Source organism: Pituophis catenifer, unplaced genomic scaffold, assembly GCF_029215685.1.
Source record: "Pituophis catenifer annectens isolate HBS135680 unplaced genomic scaffold, rPitCat1.0.hap2 SCAF_6, whole genome shotgun sequence".
Taxonomy (NCBI): domain Eukaryota; kingdom Metazoa; phylum Chordata; class Lepidosauria; order Squamata; family Colubridae; genus Pituophis; species Pituophis catenifer.
Window position 1 is genome coordinate 25,233,734 of NW_027256886.1, and position 24,911 is coordinate 25,258,644.

Genomic DNA, 24,911 nt, shown 5'->3' on the forward strand with positions numbered 1-24,911 from the left:
GAGATGCTCTTTTGTAAGGACAAATGTAGCTTCTAGAGTGCAAGCAAAGGCTCATTGATGACTCAGTTTAATGTGTAAAGTGTTGCTGAGATTTTTATTCAGATGTGTCACCTGTAAGAACTGGAAAGCTGAGGAACACTGAATATGTTGGCGAATCTGTGGCTCTGTACTTATTTGTTCAAGTTCCCATTGACCATGTAAACATGGCCAGCAGAAGTCATCATTTAATATTTGAGATTTTTCACTCCTAAACTAAATCTATCTACTAGGGATATTTCTTAGACTGGATTCACCCATTATACTAATTATGGTTGGTTTGCTTTGTATTTATATGTGACATGAACCTGCTGCATTGGCTTTATGTTGCACCTGTTCAGATGCATGGCTCCTACTAACCCAGTAACTGCTATGCTGCTTCACGCAGGTTGGGAGCAAGATGCAGATAAAGTGGAAATTTGAGGTGAGTAGTGGACATAGTGAGACTAGAGCTTGGGAACGTTTGTCCCCTTACAGCTTGGCAGTGCAATACAATCAAGTTTTTTTCCCTCCCAATTGAAAACAATGAAGTATAAAAGCGGATTTGGCATCCACAAGAGCCAATCTAAATGGAATATCTAGACAGTTGGCTGTCTCGGTCCTAAATCCGTTGCATCCTGGGTCTGGATGACTTCTTAGCTAAAGCTCCAAAAGGAGCAGCTGGAGGAAGCCCTGGCACGCGTTTCGCCTGGATTTGTTAGTCATAACCCTACTTGATTTCCGTCCGAGATTCCCGTAAACTCCCTCAGCCCACCCCCAGGAGGCTCCTGTTTCCCATTCGAAAAAAATCCAGCAGGGTCCGGCTCTCTAAAACGAGCTGTGGGAGGGAGAACTGGCAAGTGGGTGTACCGTGTAATCGGACTGGTCCCAGACGCTGAGCTCATGAATAATGCAGCTGCCAAACTTTCCGCGCCGCCCTAACTCTGAGAGTTTTGGGTAAGTTTGTTTAGTATGGTCGATCGCGGCGGCGCCGCCACCGTGGAAGCACTCAGCCCTTCAAGATCTACAGGATGGGTATGTAAAAAAAGAAAAAGAAAAGGGGCCAACTACACCTCCGTCCCGCAAAAGTCGCTTCTTCGCCCATCTTTTAAGACGGAGAAATAATGGTAGAAAGTGACTGAGCCGAGCCGCCCTCTGCACGCGCGAAGGGGACGAAGAGGACGCCAGGCCTGGAACAGAGCGCGGCTGAGATTTCAGGGGGGACGTTCTAAATTCGAGCGTTCGCTTCTCAGCTTTCTAAGTCGGACCGGCCTTCCCCGCGGGATTCCCCCCTTACTTCGAGTCCCAGGCCCTCTTTGGAATTCCTCCCTGCCTTTCGTGACAGCCGCGGGAGAAGATCTCGCTCCTTTAGTCCTTTAAAGGAGCTGTTTTCTTAGGGGGAGTTTGTAGCCGATCTCCGAAGTTCTGAGGGGGGGGAGGGGGAATTGCATAACTTTCCTTCGGGGCTTGACTTGGATTTGCTTCAACTGTTCTTGGGAGATTCTGCGAGATAAAGAGACACTTTGGGGAAGGAGGGGATAACCGCCTTGGATTTTGTGCTTGAGGCCTTTTCCCAAAAAGGGGGGTGGGAGAGAAAGGTCGAGAGAGTTTTGCTTCGGAAACTTAATTCGCTGCAGACCGATTGTAGCTACACGGGAATCTTGTCTCGGTCGGTCGATCGGAGCAAAGGAGGCTGGAAGTTCTGCAAGACAACTTTAGAAGGAGAAATCCTGGCCTGCCGGCTCTGATTAATCCCTGCTTCTAGCCCCCTGCCTCTCCCACTTGGCCAGGTCCCCGCGGCAAACTTTTCTGGCTCGAGGTAGGAAAAAAATGAATCCTGCTGCCGTCCCACCCCCGCCGGGACAGCAAGTGATCCATGTCACCCAGGATCTGGACACTGATTTAGAGGCTCTCTTCAACTCGGTCATGAATCCCAAGCCCAGTTCGTGGAGAAAAAAGATCCTGCCCGAATCTTTTTTTAAGGAGCCCGATTCGGGATCTCATTCCCGCCAATCGAGCACCGACTCGGGCAGCCACCCACCCCGGCTTAGCAGCGGTGCCGTCGGGGTCCACCACGTCCGCTCTCACTCTTCGCCAGCTTCCCTGCAGCTGGGCACCGGGGCGGGAGCCACCCCGACTCCGGCTCAACAGCATGCCCACCTCCGCCAGCAGTCCTACGACGTGACGGATGAGCTGCCGCTTCCTCCCGGCTGGGAGATGGCGCTCACGCACACGGGTCAGAGATACTTCCTCAAGTAAGTAAGAGTGTACGGTGGAGGGGCGGGCCAGGTGCTAACCTGCCGGTCGGTGCATAACAAAAGGTTGAGAGTAATTATTGAGTCTGAGAAGGGAAAGAGGCCCGGAGGCGACTCCAGGTAGGCCTAGTTGGCACGCAAACTTGGAAAGCTGAGGTGCCATGCCCTCTCATTTGAAAAGAGGCCATTTCCTTTAATTGCAAAAACTTTCCTGCTGAAAGTTGGGTAAGTGGCAGGCTCTAGAAAACCTGCCTGATGTGGAAAAGCTAAGTAAGGATCCGCCCTCATTAGTATTTGGATGGGAGACCACAAGAAAATCATGGGACTGTAGACCAAGATTTGGAAGATTGGACAAAACCACTGTGAACTATTTTCTAAGAAGAGTTCAAAGGCTGTCCCCGAAATAAGCAAAGGTCAACTTTCTCTTTGATGAAAGAGCTTTGCCAAGGAAGTTTAGAGAATCCCATCCTATTTTGAATTGTGTTGGGAGTGTACTTGTAACTCTTCTTTTCACAGGGGACATAATAGTGTTAGGCACCTTTATCGCTTCTAATAAATTGTACAGACATTTCAAGGAATGCCTTGGAAAACCCATTTTGGACAGCACGATGTGGCTCACAATAAAGAAAGATTTTGTATATGCTCAGAGGAACTTTTTCACTCCATTGTTGGGTTTGCATAACCAGATCAGCTAAAGATTTTGTCTCTGCATTTGCACAAATTATCAAGCTTGAGGAGTTTTACATTTTGTTAGATATTTTCAGGCTTAATGCATTGTGCGGATTCAGGCTGTTGGATTACTTAACTATTCAATACATTGAACAAAAATGGGTGAATTCAGTTACAAAGCTATTGTTGAACACAGCCTATGTGTATTTTGTCTTTCTTTCAAAGGTTAGTGTACAGAGTCAAGTATTCATTTTTTTATTTTTTATTATGATTATATCCTACCTTTTCTCTAAGAAGTACAAGATGGTATTCATAAGGTCATCTTTCATTTTATCCTCCCAACATTAATCTATGAGAGATGCTCAGTTGTGATAAAGTAATTGACCACAATCTACACTAGGTCCCTGGTTGGGAGGGACTTGAACAGGGGCATTCAAGGTCACTGTTTACACTGACTTTCCAGTCCACCAATCCACCCTACCCCTCCTTAGTATCCAGCTAGTAGCCTGTAAGCCTAGGATACGAGTTACTATGGGGTTCCAAGTGAGCTATATGGGTGAATGAGAAGTTGAACCTGGATTTCCTCTGGTTTTACATTTACATTGTGAGAGGTATTACATTACTCACTCTTCCAATCCTCACTCATATTTACTTTATTCCTTGTAATGGCAGGAATTAAGTATGCAAAACTGATGTGAGCATTTCACCTCTGCCAGAAATTCTCCATTGTCCTCCTTACTATCTGTATATCAGCAATAAACAGAAATAGTTTATAACTGTCACCTTCAAGATGCTACCTATTTTTAATGTGTCATGATGTTTGTGAAAAGAGAGTTTATCTAAGTATATACTCTGGAGCATCGTATTCTGTTTTCTAAATAAAAAATAAAACGACTATATTCATACATTTATTACTGACTTGGTTTCTTTTGAGCATATTTTATTAACAAGACATAAAATAGTGCATGTTTAGTGCACAATTTAGAGCACAGTGGCATATTTTTTGGGATGTCTACAAGTCAGAACCAAAGTCAGTGATTTATATTTCATTCTAAACCATATCTTTCAAATTACTTTGGAATGGTTTGTATGAATTTTTCTAAGTCAAAACCAAATTCTCTTATGCCTCAGTGTGTAAACAATCTAGGTGTCTTTGGAGTTTTGTGAGAACCAGAAAAGGACAGCTTTGCAAATACATACTATTCTCAGTCAAGCCAGGAGACCTGGATGGTGTCAGCAGTGACACAATTGGCCCACTGCAACTCTTTATATGGTCCTTCAGAAATGCCTACAACGCATTTTGTTTCCTGCTTTTTCCTGTCTAGCTACCTCAAAAGTCAGAGGATTGGAACAAGTTGTTACTACATAATGCATGCTTGGAGGGAGTTGTGTCAGGGAAAATTGGTTCTGGAGCTAAAATCTGATGAGTGTAAGGTGAGGGCTAATTAAGAACTGCCTCCCCAGTACACAGGAATTTAATAATGTTAGCAAACGTCAATAAAAGGACTATTGTCTATGGTTGGATTTAGTTTGTAACTAATTTAAAACTATTTTCCATGGTAGAGTTTAGTCATGTCCTCAAACAAGGAGTTCAGAAAATGGAAGAAATAATAAATAATAATAATAATAATAAATGAATGTGTGTGAAGTGACAGCTAGAATTATTCAGAAAATAGAATAGTGGCATTTGTGGATAAGGATGAATTCTAAAATATGTTTCTCTGAAGAAACTAGAGAAATGATCAAAGTCAACCTTTGGGGCCCCTTACATCAAAAGAAACTTTAGCAAAGCCATTGCACTGGGGAAGGAGGGTGGAAAAATGAATTTTTGTTGGGCAATGTTTTGTTTTCGCAGCTTGCAAAAACCTGTAAGTTGCTTTATACATTCAAATACTGTGGATACATCTGGACCCGTTTTACTGACAGCATCAAGTAGGATGTATGTAGTGAAAGGGAACTAGAAAGATTAAAAAGAACTACGGTAAATGAGGATGGCAGGATTCAAAAAAAAATAAAGCATGGAATCCGATCCCTTCTCAATGCAAGAATCCAAATTAAAGCACTCCCGATGGATTGGGTGGTAGTCCTTGATTTGCAACTGTTTGTTTAATAAACAGTTCAAAGTTACAACAGCCTCAGAAAAAGTGACTTATGACTCATTTCCAAACTTAGACTTTTGCATCATCTCTGCAATCATGTTATTGCAAATTGGATGGTTTTAGCACCTGACTTTTTCATTTATGACAATTGCAGCATTTTGTGGTCACATGATTGCAATTTGTGACCTTCCCAAATGGCTTCCTACAAGCAAAGTAAATTGGGGAAGCTAGGTTCGCTTAACGACCATGTGATTCTGTTAACAACTGTGGTATAGAAATGGTTATAAAATCGGATTCATTCATGGGATGACTTGCTTAATGACTGCATCATTTAATGACTGAAATTCCAAACTCAGTTCATAAATTGAAGATTACCTGTACGTATTGTACATCCAGTGAAGGACCCTTTCTCCTTCTCTCGGTAAGATGGTGTAATCAAATTTACTCCTTATTTAGCAAATAAGAGCTGTATAAATGGTCTTAGGGTGCAATGCATGTAGTAGGGCAGTTGTCTCTAGAGCAGGGATGTCAAACTCACGTCACATCATCACATGACATATGACTTTAACTAAACCTGGCATGAGTGTGGCCAGCGTGTGACGCATCTGGCCCATGGGCTGCAAATTTCACAGCCCTGCTCTAGAGATTTTTCAATATTCCCCTAAAACAGTATTTTCCTAGGAGGCAATATTCTAGGAATTGAAGTCCACACATCTTAAAATTGCTGAGATTGAGAAACACTGCTGGTGTAGATTTCTTGCAATCCAAAAATGTGATTTTTGCTTTGCCACAAAATTTTTCTGTTTCTCCATCTTCCTCTTTTTCCTGGTAAGGTAGAATTACTCTGTGTTTAAGCACTCATATGCTGGCCCTAGAAATTGTAGCTGAAGTCACAAATTGACTTGTATATTACTAAATGCCAAAGTATCTATATCCTGCTATATCAAAGCTGGCAATCTATTGACGATTTCATCTAAAGTTGTTTGAATGGGCCCGTAATGGTACAAGAAGAATATAATATAGAACTAGGATTTTCTGTTTTCTATTAGATTGGGTGGAGGAGGAGTCTTTTAACTCACTTGAAATACATTTTAGGGCGTATGCCACATTTTCAGTAAGATTTTAAATTCAAAATGGCAGCCAATTGCTTTTTTTTTCTTTTTATAGTGCTAGAGAAATTTAGAGGTATAAAAAAGTTTAAGGAAAATTGTGTGGTAATGTGGAACATATTTGGCCTTTTAAAATATGCATATTTTCTCAATAAAAAGATCATAAGTCTCCATCTTTTTTTATTTTAAATAAATAAAAACACAATTACCAAACCCTACCAGAGACCTTATAGTTAGGGTAGATCAGGGAGTCCCACCTTTTTGGAGCTCTGAGAACATGTGGAAAAAGTTGTAGGAACTCTTGTGCAATGATAGTGAATGTTCCCATTCCAAAGCTTTCTGTATCCAAGAAGACAATTGGGAGAAATAAAATCATAGCAACCTAAATTCAAGGAAACAGATGGCTCTGATTTTAAAACTCCAACTCACACTCACCTATTGATTTATTCCAGGATTAAAAAAAAATGTCTGAGAGATAAGAATTGAATATAAAGCAGAAGTGAGATTTGGGCTCCAAATTGAAAATGATCTATTTTCAAAGGTGGGGGGGGGGGAAATTCCAAAACTGCAGGCTAAAGTTTAAAAAAGCATCCTAGACTATGAGAATGGCAATCCATTTTGATTCTGGCATCAGGAAAACTGTATGGATGTATCCAATGACCACCAGGAATTTCTTCATTTGTTTGTTTGTTTGTTTGTTTTCTGTAGCTGCCCATCTCCGTCAATGACTGGGTAGCTTACAATTCAAAAAGAAAAAAATATATTAAAATTAAAAATACTAAAATCATTTGAAACATTTTACTTCTACTTGAGAGCATACTGGCTGATTTTCTAAATATAAACAAAAACTTGTGGCAGCACCTTAGAAAACTAAATTCATGTATTATTGTAGGTCTCAGCAAATTTATGATTAATGAGAAAGTTGGGAAATCATTTTTCAAGATTTGAGTCTATTTTTAAATCATATTCCTTGAATATTATATATGAGGAGGGGTGATCAGATAGACACTGATTCATCATTAAGGTCCTTTAATGAATTTGCTACTTACTGTTGCTTTCTTCTAAAGTAAATAATATTCACCACAGAAAGATTGTGAATAACCCAGAGCTGAATTGTTATATTGCCAAAAGTAATAAAGAAGTAAACTAATATTTGAAAAACCTGGTGAAAACCACTGTATGGGATCTAGAGATGCTGTTCCACCTCTTGCATATTTATTCAGAAGACTGCTTCACAGTATTCAATAGAATTTGGTCGCTAATAAGCATATTTAGGTTTGTAGTCTAAATTACCTCCATGCCACTGAAATCAATGAGAAAAAGTTATTGATGAGTTATGTCCCATTGAAATTAGCAGAAACAAAAAATATAGACACTCCTAGTCCTATCTACCGTATGCCTACTCAAAAATATTCTTCACTGAGTTGAAAGGGATTGATTCTTAGGTATGGAATTGTTTTTAACTTTAATAATATCAGACAAGGCAGGATGTTGACATTCTCATGAGCTAAAGATGGATGCAAATATCCTGGCTGCTGAGATTCCAAGAGTCATTACCAATATGTTTTCATGCTCTTAATGACCATAAATGCTAGAGGCTAGAGGTGGGTTTCAGCAGGTTCTGACCGGTTCTGGAGAACTGGTAGCGGAAATTTTGAGTAGTTCAGAAAACCGGTAAATACCACCTCTGACTGGCCCTGCCCCCATCTATTCTCTGCCTCCCGACTCCCATCTGATCGGGAGGAAATGGGGATTTTGCAGTAACCTTCCCCTGGATTGGTGAGGGAATGGAGATTTTATAGTATCCTTCCCCTGCCACGCCCATCAAACCATGCCACACCCACCAAGCCACACCTACAGAACCGGTAGTAAAAAAATTTGAAACCCACCACTACTAGAGGCTTGTTTTGTTCTGAAAGTGTCAGGTCACTTTCTATACTATGCACTGCTGCAGAATTGCAAATCGCACACATAGAAATAAAAATTTTTCAAGAGAGAAGTAGAAGCAGTCAGGGGAAAAGAGGTGTCCATTTGCTGGAACAATAGTTCTTAAAGCTGGGGCTTACAGTACACTTGGGATCTTCAGGCAGTTACAGGGGCCCAACAATCCCAGCAAATTTCATTAGTACCAGTGCTGAACTCATCCACCCTTCCAGTTTCACAGCTATTGGCATCCTTGAAAGGAGCAGCTGGAGGACACTCCCTGTTTTAAACTTCCAACAAAGACAGGTAACATCCAGTGATACATTAATCCAAGGGTGTCAAATTCAAGGCCTGGGGTCCCCAGGGTGCTTCGATCTGGCCCGCGGGGTTGCCCTGGAAACAGTGAAGAGCTGGCCTGCAGCGCCTCTGCCAGCAAAAACAGAGCTTGGGAGGGCTGCGTGTGGCCCTCTTGAGCTCTGTTTTCACTGGCAGAGGATTGCAGGAGGCCATCACAGCTGAAAATGGAGCTTAGAAGCCTGTTTTTGCTGATAGAGCACTCGGGCCACCACAGGAGCCCCCAACACAAGTGACGTAGAGCTGGCCATGCCCAACCGTGGCCAAGCCCACCATGCCCCCCCAAGGTCAAACACAACACTGATGCGTCCCTCAATGAAATTGAGTTTGACATCCCTGCATTAATTCAAATAATTGTGGAACCTTTAAAAGGCAGATACTTCCAGTTGTATCTGAAACTGAGAAGGTATGCACCAAGATTCAAGGATGTCTTAGGCAAACAGTTGGCATGGATGTTATACTTTCATTCTTGAGAAAGCCTTCTCTTTATATTTCTGTCAGGTCAAGCAAATGTCCAACCTGTTTCATTTAAGCAAATTCAAGCAAGAAGCTATAGTGTATTGAGGAATACGTGACAGTTCTTATGTGAGGTAGAAACCTTAGTCGCCCCCCCCACACACACACTTTCCTTTCTACCTTTGTAGAGTATCTTACTAACATCTTGCTCCTATTCTCTGATCAGCAACAAGAAAGTATATTTGGATAGAATTGTCCCCTATCTTTATTGATTTAAATAATTATATGCCATTTTTTAATTTTATTTTTTTCCTCTAAAACAGATTACACAAGAATTTGTAGACTTCTGTCTTAAGCTGTATTATTGCCCTGCTGCTCTGCCACCATGGGAACTGTCCCTCCTTCTGAATTTGCCAGATGGTTTCTCCTTAAGACAGCAACACAGGCAATTTCCACGATTCTACAATAGTAATGTTAGCAGCTGACATACAAGGCTTAGCAACTGGCATCCCATGTTGCTCCTGCCCCTAAGAATGCAGTCCCAGATCTGAGAAAAAATGTGTGTACCATTAAAACCAGATAAACTCAAGAAGCTCAGCTTCTATAAAACGTGGGAGTTCCAATAACTTCATACTTCAGTCTGCAATGCAGATCCACCAATTGTTTGCAAGAATGGCACATTCGAAAATGTCTAATCTCAAGACTGAACATTCTTCAAGATATGTATGACTTTTGTACCAGGGTAAACCAAAGCATATTTAAGGAGACCTGAATTCTGATATCTAACACATATGCAAATAAACCATTTTTACATTCATTTGATCAGCTTCTGCAGGTCAAGAAAAGAGAGGATAATTTACAGGATTAAGCTAAGATTACTGGAAATTCTATCTGTTTCCTCAAGTTGCTTCCTTGAAATACGTCACAGCCAAATAGGCAGACGTAGCTATTTTTTTCAAAGTTGAAAGAATCAGTAACTTGCTTTTTTTGAGAAACAAAAGCGATTAACTTGATGGTGAATAAAAATTCTGTATGTATGTGCAGTTTCACAAAGATGCTGAGAAATGCTCACCTATTTACTCGTATGTTAGATGATGTGTGGATTATATTAGCCAATTTATAGAGCTAACTAAAAAAGACAGGAAATTAGCGTAGTAGTGCTCTTGGAAGCAATTCTTATTTATAATTGGGAAATAGATGAATGGCTATTTACAAGTCTGATATCCACTATCTATTTCTATTCTTGACATGCATATCGGAAAATACAGGGCCCTGTCTTGTGCCATGAGCATGCCATAACATTGAGGCATTCTATATATAGTTAAACATATACACTTCATTACGTTACTAGATACTAGATGCAATGTATTGCCTATTTCTGAACTGTTCACTTATTACACTAACGGTACTGTTCTGAGAAGTTGCTAAGAAATCTACAGTTTGCTGTAGATTTCCTATATAGCTAGAAATATATTATAGGTTATAGGTAGCCCTCAATTTACAACCATTTGTTTAGTAAAATTACAATGGCACTGAAAATTTTTTACGATCTTTTTCACACTTGACTGTTGCAGCATCCTTAGGGTCACATGATAATAGCATGTATTCATGATGGTTGCAGTGTCCCAGGTTCATGTGATCACCTTTTGCGACCTTCTGACAAGCAAAGTCAGTGGGGAAGCCAGAATTATTTAACAGCCATGTTTCTAATTTAGCAACTGTGATAATTCAACAGCTGTAGCAAGAAAGGTCATAAAATGGGGCAAAATCACTTAACAACTGCCTTGCTTAGCAATGGAGCTAAGGAAGCTCGATTGGGTTCAATTGTGGTCATACCTCAAGGACTACCTGCCATCCCATCATTCTTTCTTCATTCAGTGTAACCTCTAATGAGGCTCTTAATTCCATATTGGCTTCCCTGAGAGTAAGAGCAATTAAGCACTACATTTGGTGGAATGCTAGTTGTAAGCAAGTATATAAAGTGTTGCACAGAAATCAGTGTAGCTAATTAACATAAGATTACATACAGATAACATAAGAAGCTAGAATTAAAACATTAAAACCCTGATAATTAAAATCTTCAACTTCTTCAAGAGTAAGAAGTAATAACTCCCGTCATATTAAAGCCTAATTCAAAAACAAATCAATAAGGCAGACCGAATAAAAACTCTTTTGCCTGCTGGCAGAAGCATAACAGAGAGAATGTTCGCTTAACTTTTATTGGCAAGAATTCTGTTTCATGTTGTTTTTATTCTGAGACCAGCCCAGAAACTGTATGCTGTATACTGTAATGTTATAAACACACACGTGTGTGGTGTTATATATGCGAATGTATAAGCACGCATACACATCAAGGCTATATATATATTTTTAAATACTTTAATTATAATTGATTCGATACTAGAAGGATATAGGTAATCACTTAATAAATGGTGCACAGACAAAACATGAAACTTTTAAATAGAAATTTCTTAGGTCCTCACACTCCTGGCAGGTTAAAGAAAAGTTGACTTTCTGGTAGATCTAAGTCTTTTCCCCAAAAGCTGATTTTCTGGAAGTTCTGACTACCTTTCCCAATTGTTGTTTAAAGGTCATCTTGATATATCATGCAAAATAGAAGGGATGCATTGCCTTGGTTGCATTCAGGTCTTGTACAAACATGTAGTTTCAGCAGGAGTGGTCAAGAATAATAGAACCAAGCAGGCATTAATTCTACACTGCTCAGATTCCTGAAATCAAGTTGTCGAATGTTTTAACTGAGCTAATGGTGAAAATGCAGAGAATAGGTGAATATTAGGGGGGAAAGAAATGACATTGCAATAGGTGTGTGGGGCACCCAGTAGTAAAGGGGAACTTTAACTACCCTGACAACAACTGGGAAACAAATTTTGCAGCGAGTGGGAGATTGAACAGGTTTGTGGTATGTCTAGCTGACAACTTTATTCTCCAAATAATGGAGGACAAAAACGAGAAATATAAAAAATGGAAAAAGGAGCATATAACTTGAACAGAAATCCAGCAATTAGCCCGAATCTGCAAGAACGAAGTCAGGAATCGAAGGCTCAGAATGAACTAAGACATGCACCATATCCCAAAAATAACAACAAAAAAAGTTTCTTTCATATAATTTTATTGAGAAAGCTTGTTAGACACAGCAGCCCTTTTTATGCATTATTTTAAACCAGACTTCCCCAATTGGCACCATCCTATATGTTATATCTTAGTTTCTCCAAAATCTAGCTACCTGCTAAATTAGAAGGCTGACCTAAACCACAACTGGAGAGACAACAGCATATCTCCAAATATAACTTTTGCCTTATGGTTTGTAAGTATTTAGCTGAAAGTTGCAATAGTTGGAGAAGCCAAGATTCACTGGGCTATGCCATTTCTTTTGCATACTAAGTGATTTCATTAACTCAGCTCTTTTACATTAACAATGGAGGGGGGGGCAAAATCATATCTGATTTGCCAGGAATTTATTTCACAGGTAATTAAGCATGGCTTCTTTTGGATAATTCTTAATAATTAACAACAAAATCTAATCCATTCTGAAGCAGGAAGCAATGATTCTCAAGTCAGACAAAATTGTTATATAAACATGGAAGCTGGGTAAACAAAATCACAAATGAGGAGGTGATAAGCCGCCTGGGAAAGCAAAGGGAAAGAAAGCCATTAAAAAGCGAAAGTTAAAATATTTTGGACATGTGATGCGGCACCCAGAAAATTATGGCATCCTTCACTTAATCCTCCAGGGAAAGATTGAAGGCAAACGAGGTCCAGGCAGAAGAAGAACATCATAGTTTCAAAACCTAAGGGACTGGTTTGGACAAAACTCAGCAGCACTTTTGCATATGGCTGTTGACAAAAATAGGATTGCCAACATGATCGCCAACATCCGATGATTATATGGCACAAGAAGAAGAAGAAGAAGAAGAAGAAGAAGAAGAAGAAGAGAAGAAGAAGAAGAAGAAGAAGAAGAAGAAGAAGAAGAAGAAGAAGAAGAAGAAGAAGAAGAAGAAGAAGAAGAAGAAGAAGAAGAAGAAAAAAACATGGAAGAGTTTGATTTTGAAGGCCAGGGAAAAAATAGCTGAATTCTGAAAACAACAGTGATTTGATCCTGGCAGCTTACAGAGAATCCAAACTACCTTGATGTGTGGATTTGAAACAGTGATGTCTGGATTCAGAAGAAAGTTCAGAAAACATAATGACTGTAACATTTTTGGTTTCCACCAGAATGATGACTTGGGGGATCAAACATGACCAATTTTGTAGAAAATCATCTATGTCTCTTTGATGTAACAAAATTTATATAACAAATAAAGGGATGAGCTTGTAACATCACCTAGTTAAGGCAATTCACAAGTTATCATCATCTAGTCATTCAGAATAAGAAACTGCATCAAGGGAATGGAGTAATGATAAGTAAAACAATTTCTACTTAAAAGGCTGCATTGACTAGCAGATACCAGCATCTTCATGCTGAAGGACTTGCTTAGGTCTTGTCAAGCATGAAAAACCAGGTCCAATGCAGAAATTCCAAATTACTGTTTTATTGCTAAAGTTTATGCACAGAAATCTTCTCAGACTAGTGGTTAGCACCTGGTTAGAGATAGATAAGAATCAATGACATTCAAGGGGCATTGGACTTAGTTCTCTTGTATGTAATGATTCTAAACTTATGCCTCTTTTAACTCCTCCCCCTCCCCCAGCCTGCCTGTCCTTCTCCTATATAGCTATAGTTAATATGGTATGAAGATAATTTTTTTCAGTGTTCTTGAGATGCTGGCAAAAACTTCTGCCTCATCCTAATAGCCTTCTCAAAGTTCCCATACTCTTCCTAAAATAGTGACTCTTTGTTCTTCTACATCGCTCTGAATTGTGGTTTTGTTGCTTCCCCATGCTTTCTGTTTTCTTTCCTGCAAAAAGCAAACTTGATGATGGGAGAATGTGCATGGTCAGCTGGAGGAAATAATGGTAAACTCAGTGGTCAGGATAGATTCAGTGAGGAAGGGCAGCAATGAGGAAATGTTAGAGAGGACACTAGGAATGAAGTTAGTGACATCATGGAATTACATGTAATAAGATTAATATTTAATATTTCCCATGGAATATTTCCCATTAAATTAAAGGATAGTTTATTACAGTGAAATTGAGCAGAACATGTTGCAGCATTGAAAACTGGAAAAGAACCTCAAAAAATCAGCACTTACAGAAATAAGGATTGAGCAAACATAGTGAGTGCCTCACAGTCATGCAACTGTATTTTATATTTACTTTTCACTTACTCTTAAATAATCATTGATTATGGGTGATTATTAACTTGTCATGTTTACAAAAGACTGAATGGTGACATTCATGATTGTGGGTGGGGGTTTGATAGGTACTTTATACTGTCTTTGGAATTTCCAGATATATAAAAAAACAATGAATTAGCCATAAAGCATATTATGGTTATGTTTTGAAATAAATGTCAAATTTAATAAAACAAGCAATGAAATATTTTGTGTTAAATGAAATTTTCTATAATTTCATTCTTTAATATTTTCCTCTTCAAGTGGCTCACATTTGTATCTGATCACTTATATTTGGTTGATTTTTGGAAATGAACTTGACTCTAATTCTCTCCCTTTCCTCTTGGACCAATTCCATAGTTTGCTATGATGTCCTATTTTGACAACTGGGTTGTCTTAAACATAGATGAAGAATGATGAACGGAATCTGATTTGAAGACTAGATCCATTTGCTCATCTGTCCTGGTAGATTGAATAGGATATCAGCTGAGATGTCTTAATTCATGGGCGTCAAACTTGCAGCGTCACGTTGCTGTCACATGACATATCATGATGTTTTTCCCCTTCTCGGAGCTAGGGTGGGCGTGGCCTGCACATGACGCATCTGACCTGCGGGCCACCAGTTTGTCACTCCTGTATTTAGTTTGGCAATACCCTGCCAGAGCTGCAGTTGCAATGTCACTTGCCTTGAATATGGGTAGCAAGAGTGGAAGAGAACTGTTGACCTCTTATTCATGAGCTTCTTGAATGTATCTAGCCAATTGTGTGAACACAAATTAGATTGACAGCTAATTTGATTCAGCAACTACATTTTTATGTTTTTATATTCCCCTTTTGGGAAGGATATAGGACAGCTGAAACATTGAAGATCTTGCAGGAATTCCAAATGAGGACCAGTCATGGAACTGCTGAAATAGCTTGTTAGAAGGATAACGTTTTGCTGCAAATCTCACAGGCCAAGTTTCCTCATCACTGCAATGGTCTCCAAGCTAAACAAGGGGAACTTAGTTCAAATTATGTCATATAAGCCTTGTAAATGTCCCTGGGTCAAGACATTTTGCTGTCCTAAGTGATTATGACCTGAACTTTGAGTCAACATTGCTATTATAATGCTTTAACATTTTTTATTATGTGCTATTCCAAATGACTACTTGGATTAAGTATCCATAAAGGTCAGCATGAAGTAGTATGCTTAAGTCCTCAGATGTCTTTCTGAGAGTATCTGCCTATCTTGACAATATAATCTAAAGCAATGATTTACACTGTAAATTGAGTGAATGGGAAAGTTTTGTGTAAGCTCTGAAGCTTGCATCCCGGAAAACACAGCTGTCATCCAAGCATTTCATTTTGTATATATTTTAATGACCTTCTCTGATGTAAATATCCTTTTAACATGCTCCCAACCATATGGTCTTAGGATGGCGGAAGTGCCTCAGCTTGGAGAACAATTGATAGGACTTTGTAGCAGTTCCAGAATTTCCATATGCTACACAACTGGGTACATGCCTACTGTAGACGATTAGCTTAGCCCTACTCCTAAGAGTTACCTTTCTACTGATTATCTTCATTTGGATAGAAGCAAAGGAATTTCATCTGACCAAAATTGCCTTATTAAAGAATCTGAAGCAGCTACTATTCTGTTACCATTTTAAAGTACTGATACTCTGTCAGGGCTATTCCACAAGGACTCTTTCTTCTATCAAGAATCAAATCTGGACTCTTCCTTGTTATGTCATCATTTGCAATTTGGCAGTTAAGCATTTGCATTGGTGAAGTTTTACCAATCTTTGTGAGTTCTTTTTTTTCTCATCAACAGGAATCCTTGCCTTGTTGCATTTTTTGACTCTAAAGGTATGGCTGACATAACATTATCTTCATAGGTCCTCACATGGGAAATATAGCTTGATGGTTTCATGGAATGCCTTTTCTAGCAGCTGCTAAAATAGTTTTGCAGATGGCAAGACAAATCTGTGCCACCTACTAACTCCATGTTTAAAGGATCTAAACTATTTTAGCTTTTTGCTGATTCTTACAACAGTTTCCATGCTTTCAGGAGTCCAAGCAGGGAAACCAGGATAAAATTTGACAAGAGTTCTCCCCACCCCCCTACCGTCACATCAGTATGGAACATGGCATGCAAACCCCAGGATGATACCATCACAAGCAAAGAGTCTATCTGTAAAAGGGACATTAATTCATAGTGCTAGAAAACACCAATTATTAATTATTCCAATATTTCTTGGGAGGTAAGCTGTGTGTGTCCTTTCAGAAATGTCTGACTTCTCTTGCTGACAACTTTTGGCTTCAAAAATACTTTTGTTTGGCTTTGGTTAGATCCCATTTCAAGTACTGCATCAAACCATGGTACCAGCATTCAGAGAAACTGGAATAAATTCAGAGGAGGGCAATAGGGTATTCATCGGATTAGGAACTCTTTCCTATGAAAAGAAATTGAACTAGATAAGTAAGTTTAGCTCTGATAAAAGATGACTGAAGAAGAATATGAGAGGGCGATATGATAGCATTCTTTGGCTTTCAGGAAAGAGATCATAATGGAAGAAAGTCAAGACCTGATCTCATATATATATATTTTTATTTATTCTGAGGTTTTCGCGGGTGTTTGTATGTAGGTCTTTGGTTATTCGGGTTTTCTCCCGCGTAAAATTGGAAGTGTCTTGGCAACGTTTCGGCGAAGTCTCATTGGTCATCTTCAGGCTGGTATTTTCGGCTCGTGCTTCTAGGAGCAATGTGTGATCGCAGCTGTTTCTTCCTTTTAACTGCCAGTGGGGGTGTGAACTGATTGGGTGGGAGCTTGGCTGTGTTCTGATTGGGTGGAGGTATGTTCTGATTGGGTGGAGGCTTGGCTGTGCTCTGATTGGATGGGGAGTTGGCTGTGCTCTGATTGGATGGGGGTGTATTCTGTTTGGGTGGAGGCTTGGTTGTGCTCGGGTTAGTCTGAGTAGCAGGGGGATTTGAACTGGTGAGCTCTGTTGCTGTTGTTTGGCTTCGCGTTCGTGGTCGTGCCACATCTTCATGGTCTGTGTCAGTTTGCTTCATGTATGGATTGGAGGGGTTTAAAGTGGCTAATGATGCAGCTGTGGTCTGGCTTCTGGTGTGTGGTCGTGCCTCATCATCGGTATGGGTTTTGGTTTGCTTTTTGCATGGATGTGTGGTGGTGACATCCTGTGTGGTTTTTGTAAGTGTGGGTCTGGTGTCATTCTTTGTGTTAGGGACTCGTTTGTCAATAAGGGCGGGTTTCCAAATGGCTGGTAGGCGGGAGGTATCTTCTCATTTATTCATGCTGTGTGGGCGTTTTTCTATCTCGATGGCTTTTCTGATTATTCTATTGTTAAAGTGTTCAGTTTTGGCGATAGTTCTGGTCTTTTTAAAGTCAATTTCATGTCCTGTGGCTTTAAGGTGTTGGACCAGGGAAGAAGTTGGTTCCTCTTTTCTGACTGAGTTCTTGTGTTCTTCAATGTGTGCACTTATTCTTCTGTTGGTTTGTCCAACAAACCAACAAACCAACAGAAAGGGCCTTGAAGGAAAGTGTTCACAGCTTTGGAAAGTGGATTCAGAAGAATGATTTGCTCTCAAGTGGAATGATTTGTTGAAAGATATATATGTTAATTTATGGACTTATGTTAACTTATGTTAAAACAAGCAAGCATGTAAATCTAAATTGCATCCACCAGAACATATACCCAAATATGCTGACAACAGAGGATCACTTTGAATGAGTATTAATTTCTTCTTTTAATCACATTTAGTTCAACACAAAGCAATAATTGTATACCAAATAGAAAGGGGGAAGGAGGTTTAACATTCAAAATCATTTAATGCCAAATGTTAGAAGTATAATACTTTTCTTTCCTATTCATTTTTACTGCAGCCTGACCCAAATACCCTCATATGAATATATTTCATTTCTCTAAGTTTTAGCTTTAAAAATTCATATGACTTACACTTTTCCATAGTCCTGAATTTGTGTCCTATCATGAAACAAATTCAAAACTATGAAAAAGTACTGCATGTATTATTTTATCACTCGAGGAGCATGGGATTGTTAGTGAACTCTGAAAAGTACAAATACTTAAAATGAAACTCACAAGGAGATGAGCTGGTCTTAGAGAAGACTATATTTTTTATACCAGCTGAGATGGGCTGAAAGTTAAGAAAATGTTTGTAAGGCCCGTTTGAGAACCTTTTGGCATCTTCTTGATCAACAAGCATCTATTTCAAAACTTAGCATAAAGAGCAGAATAAGGCATTTTAAAGCAGTGTCTTATAAACTGATTGCCCTGAACTTTTGCAGTTGAGATGATTGATGGTATTTAATGACACTTATTTCCAGTGGACACTTCTTTCCATTGTCTGTTTTGTGTTCATAGCCTGCCAAATGTGAGGCTTAAAGTGCAATTACAATGTTCCCGTAAAACGAAAAGCAAAAAAAGCAGGGCAACAAAAACCCACAAAAACAATCCAAAAGCAATGCTTAGTTCCACTAAAATATGATATTCTTTCAGAGAAGAAACTGAGAGCAGATAACATGAGAGTTTCATTTGTTTGAAAAAAGACAGTGTGCCAATTAAATAATTTAGATTTTTTTTATAGAAAAAAGAAGACTATAATGTCTGCTAACTTTCAGATGCTTCTTCTTAATTAAAAAAAGCATATTAATGTTTCTAAACATCTGCATGTCTTTTTAAGTTTAAAACAATGAAACCTACAAACTTACAAATATATAGGAATGGGAATTATTTAATGTAATTTTCCATATTCACAGGTTTCATGTAAATAATATGGCCTATCTATAAATCTGGTATACTTATAAAATTTTTCTGAGTGTTATAAAATAGATGGATTCCATAATATGCAAAATCTTGAAATATTTTAATTTATTTAAATAAGCCACAGTTGCTGAGCACTTAGTGAGTATATTATATTACTGAGTACATAGAGTATATATTATACTTATTGAGTATAATAAGTATACTCAGTAACAAAGCAAATTGTGGTTTGCAAAGCACAGTGACTGAGTCTTCATAGTGCCCTTTGCCAAACATGAAGAAAATCACACTGAAGATCCCTAGTGATTCAACAGGCAAAATGGCAGGTCGCTCTACGAAGCCTTCTTGCTGGTTGCAGTTGTTTTTCAGTCCCAGACATAACAGGCTTTAACTTGTAACCAAGTGCTTTGGAGAACCTGTGTGTATAGGCTGGTATGACATTGGTGGTGTGCCAAAGGAGAACCCACATTTCAGATAAATTATATGCTTCACATACAAAAGACACCGCTTCAGTTGAACAGGATGAACAAGCAGCCTGCCCTGAAATGACATGGTCACATGAAAGGATGTGAGAATGGCCCACCCCCTGATTTTTAATTTTGGAGGGAGAGGCAGGAAGGGCAATCAAGGAAAAAGTCAAAATGCAATATTAACTAATGGTAGAAGTATGGCTGAACATATGAAAGAAAGATGTAACTATCAACTGGCTTTGAGCAACAACATCTACCAGGTGGTTTCTATAAGCCTGTAGCATGTTGCTGGTTCAAAAACCTCATTAAAAAGATTTCCATCTAAAGGACAGGCACATTTCTTTTGAAGGAACTTCAAACTGTCCTCAGATGGTGTTAAAGCTGTTTAATCCAAGCTCTATCTAAACACATAGAAGGATCTATGTACTGGTTTACAGTTACATGCTGTGTTTTTTTATTTCTCTATGTCCGAATAGAAGAAGCAGTGGTATCCTTAGACTTGTTCCCTGTTTGAAATGTGAATTACATTTTGTATGTAGTTGGAAACTTGTTTATTTTATCCTGGTTGTCTTACTCATAATTCTTTCACTTTGATTATCGAGGTTATTATAGGACAAGAACTTTTTTGTTGCAGAGATGGATAGAGCACTCTGGAGCTTAGCGTGACTAGCAGATATAAATTGTATGGAAGCAATTTAAGTGGAAGGAAACGTCATATGGGCAGAATTTAAATGTACAGACTTGTGGTATTGATTAATTTATTTTCTTTTTTCCTTCTCATTTTTATAGGAAAAGTTAATACGATTCCCCCCCTCCCACCCAACTAGCTTGTTTATAAAGTCATCCATATGCCTGTGCTTAAGGATTGCCCAGTAAAATTATTCTTGGCAGGACTTATATTTGTCCCTCAATAAGACTTGAAATGAATAAGGAGAGGTTATTTGGAAGTAAAACCTGGGCAAGATATGGAGGACTTTGAGAAAAAGAGCAAAGAAGAATTTAAAGTCTTTCAACCTAACCATGGACAAGTGTCCCAGAAAGCCTGTGTAGTATTGAGGGGTAGGTTCTACTTACCTTTACTACTGGTTTGCAATGGGCACGCACACACTTCTGCGCATGCACAGATTGTTCATTATGACGTCTGGGCGGGTGGATGGAGCCTCCCGCTGCTTTTACTACCGGTTTGGAAGAACCGGACAGAACCAGGAGCATCCCACCACTGATAGTATTAGTGGCTGAGTTAATTCCAGCATTTATATTTATTAGAAAAGTTACTTTAATGCTCTTAACACCTGAGCATTAAAGACCTGAGCTCTTATTGCAAGTTGGGTTTCATATGCTGCTCTTCCTGATGCAGAGTACCATCTAGATCAGGGCTGTCAAACTCCCGGCCCATGGCCCGGATGCATCACGCACTGGCCATGCCCACGCCCAGTTTAGCGAAGTTTTAGTTTTTAGTTTTTATTATATTTGTATACCGCCCTTCTCCCGAAGGACTCAGGGCGGTGAACAACCATGATAAAACAACATAAAAGACAAAATTTAAAAACCATATTAAAACAATTCAATCTTTAGCCAAAATTAAAACTTCCAATTAAAACCATATTAAACCACTTTGAAACCCAATTTAAAATCATTTATCCCGTCAGACCAGCTTGCTGAAATAATAGGGTCTTCAGAGCACGACGGAAGGTGCGGAGGTCGGGGATCCTTCATATGTCCGGGGGCAATTCATTCCATAGGGCAGGAGCCCCCACAGAGAAGGCTCTCCCCCTGGGGGTCGCCAGTCGACATTGTTTGGCCGACGGCACCCTGAGGAGGCCCTCTCTGTGGGAGCGTGTCGGTCGGTGGGAGGAAAACGGTGACAGAATGCGGTCATGTAAGTAAAAAGAAGGGAGGGGGAAGTCCTGATATGTCACGTGATGCTGCGGTGACGACGTGAGTTTGACTTCCCTGATCTATATACATTAGACCACTCTTAACATCACGACTCCACTGAATAGCTTGCCCTCAGAGAAGGAAGAGAAGCAGGAGAAGTCCTTAGATGCTACTGAATTCACAGATCCCTGGTGCTGGGATTAGTGGGGAAAACCCTAACACTTTTGTTTTCAGTCAAAATTATTTTGAACTTTCTATGGACCCAGAAGATTGAGTGTCAAATGAAAAAAAAAAAAAAGTGCAGACATGCCAGATTGCAAGAAGGAATTATGATATATTTGAGAGTTGTTCTCTTCAATATCTTGCAATCTAACCTAATATTTTTGCCTAGAGTATTGTAGTATCTCAGCTGCTAAGCCTTTAGTTGACCTGGCTAAATATATTGTGAATTCACACATTGTTTCAGCAGTAATCTCTTACTATAGCAGAGCTTTTAGTCCTTTATCTTCAGAGCCATCATCTAAACTTTGCAGAGCTCATCTGGATTTAATTGATCAAAAGAAATAAAAAATGATTCGTATTGTTTCCAAGGAGCTTTTGCTTGTGAATAAGGCTTCTCTACGTTTCTGCCTTCTGGTTCTGAACTCTCAGCCATTTCCACTGTGCAGAGCCTTTGCAGTGTTTCCACTTCTTTGTGAAATTCAACTCTTATGACTCATAGTGTAACAGAAGATGGCCCAGGTAGAACCTTCTCAGTAGAAGCCAGTTCAGAAGTTCTTTGAGGGTTTCCTTTCGTGTGAACTCTTCTTTAAAATGCCGTGAAAACTGAGGACCTTAAACTTTGCCACAGAATCTACTCTAATTGCATCATGTTATGTTATTTTTTTTCCAGCCCTATGAGATGTCTGTTCAGACCATATGCCATGTCACAAACAAACCACACATTTGACCTTATGCATTGTATGAACCCTGTCCTGGAATCCTATAGAAGACATGAGAGGGTTACAATCTAATGTCAACTGCTCCAACCTAAGACTGGGTTCACACATATCACTCACAGCATTCTCTGTTTTTGACCCAACATGCTACAGTACATGAACATAGCCACTAAGCTCTGAAAAGTGTAATTTATGATTAAATGGATAAAACAGTTCTGATGTATGCAGATGATACTAAGCAAAACATGAATTATAGTCTCCTGTCCTGCACGACTTGTTAGAATATAGAAAATCTGCCCAATATTACCATCCTTTATGTTAAATGGTATTTGATGTCAAGTAAGTAGGATAAATAAAATGTCAAAGACAGCTAGGCCTGGAAATAATAAGATCTTTTGTGTAGAACTCCCACACTTAGATTCTGGCTTTGATGACTTGAAAATGTTGACCTTTGAGTATATGCTAAGATACAGTGTTTCAGAATTGAAACCGTGCTGCATTGAGCATGCAGAGCTCATTTTTCATATTTCAGCTGCTGAGGCCTGCTGTGTCTGCATTTTCCATCAGGAATTTTATATAGGTAATTGGACAAAGCCTTGCGCTAGAGAAGACAGCCCAATTGGGGAAAAAATGCCTTCTGTTTGGTTTTAGAGTCCTTTTAAATGGTTAGGCCTACATGATAGACTTTCAGGCGATAATAAAAAGATAAGCATTTCTGCAAGGTTTTATTTTGATTGCAAGAAAATTTCTAGTTTGGATTCACTTTCAGTCCATTATTCCAGTCCCAAATATCTGATATTAACCATTTTATTTAGTTCAGTAATGCTTGATTCAAAGTGAATCTACTTCAGTGTCCAGGAGTTTGCCTAGAAAAAGATGATCTCATTCGGGTTCTTGGTATTTTGAGGGAAAAAAATTAACAATAAACTTTCGTCCATATGCTACATTCAAACCTATCCCTTGGATTGAGAATCTGCAGCTCTATAGAATGACCAATTGTAAGAGCTGCTGTGGCTTGATCCCACTGTTTCGGTTAAATTGAATTGATTTTAATTGGGTTGTTTTAAATTGTGGCCAAAAATATTTAATTATTTTTAAACTGTTTTTAAATTTTGTATGTTCTGTTTTATTCTGGCTGTTCACCGCCCTGAGTCCTGCTGGAGAAGGGCGGTATACAAATACAAACAAACAAACAAATTTTAAATTGGGTTTTAAATGTTTTACATAAATTGGATGTCTTAAATTTGTTTTTTGAGCCCAAATTATTTAATCTATTTTTAATTGCTTTTAACTTTTGTATGTTATTTGTATTTTTATCTTGGCTGTTCACCGCCCTGAGTCCTCCGGGAGTAGGGCGGTATACAAATATGATAAAATAAATAAAATAAATAAAACAAACAAACAAACAATAAATAAATAAATAAATAAATAAATAAATAAATAAATAAATAAATAAATAAATAAATAAATGTTAGTTTTGGAATATACATAGGCACCTGGTTTAGGAACCCTTTTCTTTCCTAGATTTTTTTTCCCATAAATGAAGATAGATAATAAATATAGATCGTCAAGACATATAACCCTATTAAATAAACCTTAAATTTAAAGGTTTAACCTTAAAATTAAATTTCAGAGCAGCCTTTTTGTGTGTGTGTGCAACAAACAATAAAGAGCATTGTGGGCCTTTCGAGTCCCAACCAAATTAAATTATAAACTACTTTCTTATTGGATATTCTCCTGATATGTAGAGGTACAGTTCCATTCTCAGCCATCTTAGACAGAGATCATGGTGATTGAGAATGATATAAACTGGGAATAGAAATAATTCTATTTAGTTCATAAGTACAACCAAAAAAGATGAGATATTTTAAATCAGTGTGAAAGTGGCCTTTCTGCAGGTGAGAGCTTCATTTTAAAAGTATTTTCAGTGACAAAGGTTTGCAGGAGGAATAGGTAATTGTGTTACCAAGACGTTGGCAGTAGGGTGGATTTTTTTGGCAGAGGTAGAGTTTTGAAAGCACTATTGTGGCCACCATCTTGCCTTCTTTGACCATATCTTGCATTTTCCCTAGAAAGGCAGCATGGAAGTCCATTTTGCTGACCTTCAGTCATTAGTCAGCAGTCCATGTCTACTGAGTGTAAACAAGTTTTGTTAGAAAACTTGAGTGTATGTGTCCCTAGTTTTTTTTCTAAATATTTTTCTATATAAATAAATATAAGTGTTACTATACAAATGTACATTAATGATGATATATGTGTAATTAGTAAAATAGAAAAGAAATTGAAAGGAAAATGTATATAAATTGAAAATCGGGTTGCTCGAATACCATTTTGAAAATATATTGAATTGATTTTTTTTTAGAAAACTTGAGTGTATTTGTCCCTAGTTTGTTTTTCTAAGTATTTTTCTATGACTATAATTGGAGTTCCCCAGCATGTGCTGATATCTCCATCTTATTTTTTGTTTCTCTACTAATCTTAACACAGTGATACCCTTCAGGTGCGAAGGGGTTACAATTTCTAGAATCCAATAGAAGAGAATATATGTAGCTCAGGGTCTACTTGTGGAGTCAACCATGCTCAGCAGCACCAGGGATCTCACAATTTCTAGAATTCCTATCCAGATGCATCTGAAAAGAGAAAGATTGGGAATGTTAGCCTATTGTG

General features: G+C 38.7%; 1 protein-coding gene across 1 annotated transcript in view; it reads left to right on the forward strand.

Annotated features, from left to right (window-relative positions):
• The first annotated feature begins 926 nt into the window (after positions 1–926).
• WWTR1 (WW domain containing transcription regulator 1) overlaps positions 927–24,911 on the forward strand; it is an 88,390-nt gene continuing 64,405 nt past the window's right edge. Inside the window, exon 1 of the mRNA XM_070945219.1 lies at positions 927–2,270. Within this exon, the coding sequence (XP_070801320.1) occupies positions 1,846–2,270 (425 nt within the window). The 5' untranslated portion in view covers positions 927–1,845. The remainder of the gene's footprint in view (positions 2,271–24,911) is intronic.